The sequence below is a fragment of the Penaeus vannamei genome, chromosome 18 (genome assembly GCF_042767895.1).
Source record: "Penaeus vannamei isolate JL-2024 chromosome 18, ASM4276789v1, whole genome shotgun sequence".
Taxonomy (NCBI): Eukaryota; Metazoa; Arthropoda; class Malacostraca; order Decapoda; family Penaeidae; genus Penaeus; species Penaeus vannamei.
In genome coordinates, this window is record NC_091566.1 from 9,461,413 (window position 1) to 9,467,412 (window position 6,000).

At 40.5% G+C, this 6,000-nt stretch overlaps 1 protein-coding gene across 1 annotated transcript in view; it reads left to right on the forward strand.

Moving 5' to 3' along the window:
- The window catches only part of LOC113808800 (uncharacterized), a 46,234-nt gene that overhangs the window by 16,207 nt on the left and 24,027 nt on the right, over positions 1-6,000 (forward strand). The window contains exons 9-10 of the mRNA XM_070133348.1: positions 13-1,031; positions 4,417-4,743. Coding sequence (XP_069989449.1) covers positions 13-1,031; positions 4,417-4,743 — 1,346 coding nt within the window. The remainder of the gene's footprint in view (positions 1-12; positions 1,032-4,416; positions 4,744-6,000) is intronic.

The following is a 6,000-nucleotide window of genomic DNA, read 5'->3' on the forward strand; positions in this document are numbered from 1 at the left end:
CACTGCTCCCAGGTAAGGTCCACCTCACTCTCCGCTTCCCACTTGCTCCTTGCGGAACCAACGGCACTGAGATGTATTCTTGTGGCACAGTTGAGGGAACAGCCATGGATTATTACAGCAACGGTCACGCCAGAAATGCATTCGGTCCTTTCCATCAACAGACTCCCACCACGACTCTCCCTCACGTCCGTGGACAACTTGCCAACGTCTCACCGCCGAACTTGTACGGCGGCGTCGGGGAGCTTTCCTATCCGTACCTGCAGCACCACTACAGCGCCCTTGCCACCCCTATCACACCGCCCACGCTCTCTCCTCCGTCCGAGAAACCCCTCACGCCCACGAGGGAATCGCACACATCGCCCTGGTGGAGTGCAAGTGCTTATAACACGCCCACTTCTCACGCCACTTACGATTATCCATTCCACCTTTATCAGCAGCACGCCGGTCTCGCCGGACCTTTGGTGGGCCAAGGCAACCCAACCCTCGTTCCACAGCAACCCAACGCCTTCGCACAGGACACCATCCTTCAGCAGCGAAGGCGCATCGCTTCTGCTCTCGTCAGCACGTCAGTCGGTGGTCGTCGCTGTCGACGATGTCGCTGCCCCAACTGCCAGGACGCCTCACGAAGCAGTACAGGCGGCAAGAAAAGGGAACACATCTGCCATGTCCCGGGATGTGGCAAGCTGTATGCCAAGACGTCCCACCTGAAGGCACATCTGCTTTCACACAGCGGAGAGCGGCCTTTCGTGTGTCAGTGGATGTACTGCGACAAGGCGTTCACTCGCTCCGATGAACTCCAGCGTCACCTCAGAACGCACACGGGCGAAAAACGTTTCCAGTGTGGCGAGTGCGGAAAACGTTTCATGCGATCCGACCACTACAACAAGCACGTCAAGACTCACCAGAACCGACGCGCCCGTCTTGCTCCTGCATCTCCTGCTGAAGGTGATCACGTCGACGTCGAGTTGTGCGATGAAGTTGCCGGCGATTCACGCGGGGACTTTGGCTCCTTCGCATTGCCAGACTCTCCCGTTTCTGAAGCAGATTAGGACGTCGGTGTGATGCATAATGGATAGTTTTTATACGGAAGGAATATCCTTTGTATCGCTTTGCCAAGGTGAACCTATAACACCCTGTGAATACTGTACAGTTTATAATAAAATGAAATTTTATGAAATTTAATTTGCTTTGAAAATTCGTAATCCATCTTTAGAAAGCTGGCCAAAAATAATGCCAGATTCAAACAAGTATTGTTTGACATTTGCCATACATGCGCGTGTATTCTATTTTATACATATGTTTATACACACACACACACACACACACACACACACACACACACACACACATATATATATATATATATATATATATATATATATATATATATATATATATATATATATATATGCGTGTGATTCAGTACCATGAATATGGGAAAATATTAGAAAATAATTTCTTACAGTATTATTTTTTCATACTAAGATGACGCATCAAAGAAATTATCAGGACAGACAATCAAGTTAAGACAATTAACATCGAATGCCAACAACTTTCAGGGCACTTAAAACTATCAACCAACCGCTAATGGAGAATTCTTTACCTGATTCGTAGAAAGTTTGGAAATGGGCCGTGGCATTAATGTTCCCATCCCTTTCACTTGTGAAAATACATACGCTTCCTGTTGTTTTATCAGTCACGGAGAAATACCTTAGATCCAAAGTAAGGAATGATGCAATATCAGTGATCGAACAGAGGACAGAGGGAATTCATAATAAATATTCTTGATGGCCTAACTTCTCGAAACAGGGGTGTGTTTCGACTTTAAACTTCTCTGCTCGCGCCCTCTCGCAGTTCCAACCAGGCTGCATTTTATCTTTGAGTTATTCATTTCCACGCGTTGGCGTCATTAACGGCTGTAACTAGTGCTTCTTTTGACAGTTTCAAACAAATGAAATGTCAAATCGGGATTGGGGTGAAAAAACAGAAACAACGAATAAACGTTTTTCAGTACTTTTCTAATTCTACCTTTTATAACTGAAACTAATAACTGATCTGCAGTAGAATGGTTAAAAACGGATTGGATCATATGAAGTTGGCGACGAATAAGCGAGTATTCAAGAAAGCATGACATTTTTAATGTTTTTTGAAGGTTGAGTCCAAGTGCATTCATTTCAATAGTTGTAATATTGACATATATAGTTCACTAACACTGGACACAGCTCATTCTAAGCGTCCATTATAAAGATCACTGATCTATATAGTCATACATTCTGTAGCGCAACGACAGAAGTTTTAAAATAAGCCATTCACCATCTTTTAGCCGCTGTCATTGAGAAATTGGTTACGGGTCATAAATCAAGTAACAATAAACATGGAGCAGGTGATGATGAGGTCATGATCGAGTTCAACCTCTTTGTTACTCGCCGCGCTCCGCCCTTGGCCCGTGTCCTGGGCCTCTAGCCCCGCCCGTGACCCCTCCTGCCCTGGGTCCCTAACTCTGCCCATCTGCCCCGCCTTCTCAAAGGAAAATGGCTGTTCCGAAAACACCGACTTGATGTTTCAACTTGAATGAATACAAAACTGCTTTTTTCCATGATAAAAGTAATAATGAATTTGTTTAGTATGATTCATCAGAAAAAAAAAACTGTCTTAGGCAAATACTATGCCCGCTGCACATAACTCAAATATTGTATGTCATATGATAATACAGAATATAAAGAAATGTTTTACTTCGGATAAACTTTGTCATATGCACGTCGTAGGTGAATGATTATACGAAATGTAAATGGATGATAATGTTGTTCCCTGCTTATGCATATGAATTTTGCATATTATGAATATCATATATTCTCTGCAAGAACAGCAAAGAGATACGTGATGCACAATAACCACAGGGATTTCCTATTTTTAGGTTGGGATGAGCCAAAGAAGAAGGGGGATGGGTGACTTTGCAGAATAACCCTCGAAAAGTAAAAATGGTTACCGTGCCATTTTAAAGCCTGATTCCGATGTTATTGGCCTGTGGAGCTTCCGATGACGCCTGGGTCGAGATGGATGACCTTGGGAAGACAGCTCTGATAAGGGCGGAGGAAGAGGAGATGGATGGTGCACAAAAAAATCTCATTTTTGGATATTATCAACTTTCAAACAAGGGTAACTATATGAAAAGAGTCATATAGATTCCAATTGACACTCATGTATATATATATATATATATATATATATATATATATATATATATATATATATATATGTGCATATATTTGTGGATGTATGTATATGTGTGTCTCTATATGTGTATGCGGGCATGTATGTGCGTGCATATATGTTTATGCATATATTTGCTTGGGTCTATACATGTGTATACACATATATTTGGTTGGGTCTATATATGTGTATACACATATATTTGTTTGGGTCTATATATGTGTATACACATATATTTGCTTCGGTCTATGTATATGTGTTTCTCTACATATATTTTTTCTCCTTCCCTTTCTTTCTTTCTATATATATATTTGCATATATATACATATATATACATTTGTCTCTCTATACATTCCACTGTTTATGTATACATATATGTGTATGTATATATATATATATATATATATATATATATATATATATATATATATATATATATATATTTGTCTCTATATATAAAAGTATGTATGTCTGTCTCTCTCTATATGCATACAGTTCTCTCTCTCTCTCTGTGTGTGTATATATATATATATATATATATATATATATATATATATATATATATATATATATATATATGCGCCGGCGCACGTGTGTATCACCAGTGTGACAATAGTAAGCCCGACAACAATCAACAAATAATCAATAGGTGTCCAACTTTCCTAATATCTGATTGTTATATCCTACTTCTCTTTCTTTACTGTTTTCGTTCCTTTTAACGGACAGCATAGTGTCCGGAGGCTTTTTTTTAGTTTTCATTTATTTGCAGTCATGAAAATATTTCTTATTAAAACTGTCGAAAGAATCTGGGTATACACACATAAGGTCACAGTTTCAAGATTCACCTATTATCATTTCAACTTGTAATTATTCCTCAACCAAAACTTTCGCTGATTCATGCTGTAAATATGACTTTTCTCAGTTACGTCCATATCAATGCGGTGTTTCATTAAACATTTACGAATGTTCATAACATATAAGACGTTTGATCTTATGCATCTGCGTTTTCCCATTCCTAATTTCTCTTTAGATATGAGTGAGTCTGGAAATCATAGGTTTCATATGTAAAATAGATATTTCAGTGTGACATTTTATTCATGTTAAACCACTTGGAACATATAAAAGGTTCACCTATAAATAAGGCTTATATCATAGAAACTGGTTGATGTATATCTGATCATTCCCCGTTACATCCTCATCCTCTAGAAAATCCGTCTCAGACACGGGAGAGTCTGGCAGAGTAACGGAGAGAAACTCCTCATCGTCACACAGTTCCACGTCAACGTCGTCACCTTCGGCAGGAGAAGCAGAAGCAAGACGGGCGCGTCGGTTCTGGTGCGTCTTGACGTGCTTGTTCAGATGATCAGAACGCATGAAACGTTTTCCGCACTCTTCACACTGGAAACGTTTTTCACCGGTGTGCGTTCTGAGATGGCGCTGAAGTTCGTCGGATCGAGTGAAGGCCTTGTTGCAGAAGATCCAGTGGCACACGAAGGGGCGTTCTCCGCTGTGCGAGAGCAGATGTGCCTTGAGGTGAGAAGTCTTGGCGTAGAGCTTGCCACATCCTGGAACATGGCACACGTGTTCCCTCTTCTTGGCAGCTGAAGCGTCTCGCGAAGTGTCCTGGCAGTTAGGACAGCGGCATCGTCGACAACGCCGAACAGTGAGCGACGAGTGAGCGGTGAGGAGAGCGGCGGCGATGTTGGTTTGTTGGTGAGGAATGGCATCGTGAGTGACGGCGCTGGGAACGGACTGAGGAACAGCTGGACTCACGTGTGCCACGCCACCCAGTGCAAGGCTGGCGTACTGGTGAGGGTGGAAGTGGTAGGTGGAAGCAGCATGTGAGGGCGGAGTAGCGTAGGCGGCAGTGTTCCAGCAGGAGGATGTGTGCGGTTCCTTCGGGGGCGTGACGGGTTTCTCGGGCGGAGGAGAGAGCATGGGCGGTGCGATGGCGTTGTAGTGGTGCTGTAGGTACGAGACGGGCGTTGACACGTGTGCAAAATGGGCGTGGCGAGCGTCGGGCGGCGGTGATAAGGGTAAAGGCTGTTGATGGAAGGAAGCGAAGTTGCTTGTGGTGTTGAAAGCGTTGTTGGCACTCATGGCTGACCAGTGAGGAAGCTGCGACTGTGTCAGTGTACCACAGGCATACATGCTGACAATGCTGATTGTAGTGCTAGCGATGAGCAGCGAAAAGTGATGTGGAATCTCACCTGTGGAAGGTAATATACGTGGACTGCAAAAGGCGACAGCCAATGAGGACGCGAGTTGTGACCTGCATGGGAGTTGCCAACTGCGTTATTTTCACCAGTATTTCATAAATTAATGTATTTTCACTATATACCTAATCTGCCAGACATATAAACCAGAATTTTCGATAACAAAAGTATGTTACTTATTACAAAGGGTATTATAAATTGTAATTTCTATTATAAATTGTAATTTCTATTATAAATTGTAATTTCTATTATAAATTGTAATTTATATTATAAATTGTAATTTATATTATAAATTGTAATTTATATTATAAATTGTAATTTATATTATAAATTGTAATTTATATTATAAATTGTAATTTATATTATAAATTGTAATTTATATTATAATTTGTGATTTCTATTATAAATTGTAATTTCTATTATAAATTGTAATTTCTATTATAAATTGTAATTTCTATTATAAATTGTAATTTCTATTATAAATTGTAATTTCTATTATAAATTGTAATTTCTATTATAAATTGTAATTTCTATTATAAATTGTAATTTCTATTGTAAATTGTAATTTCTATCA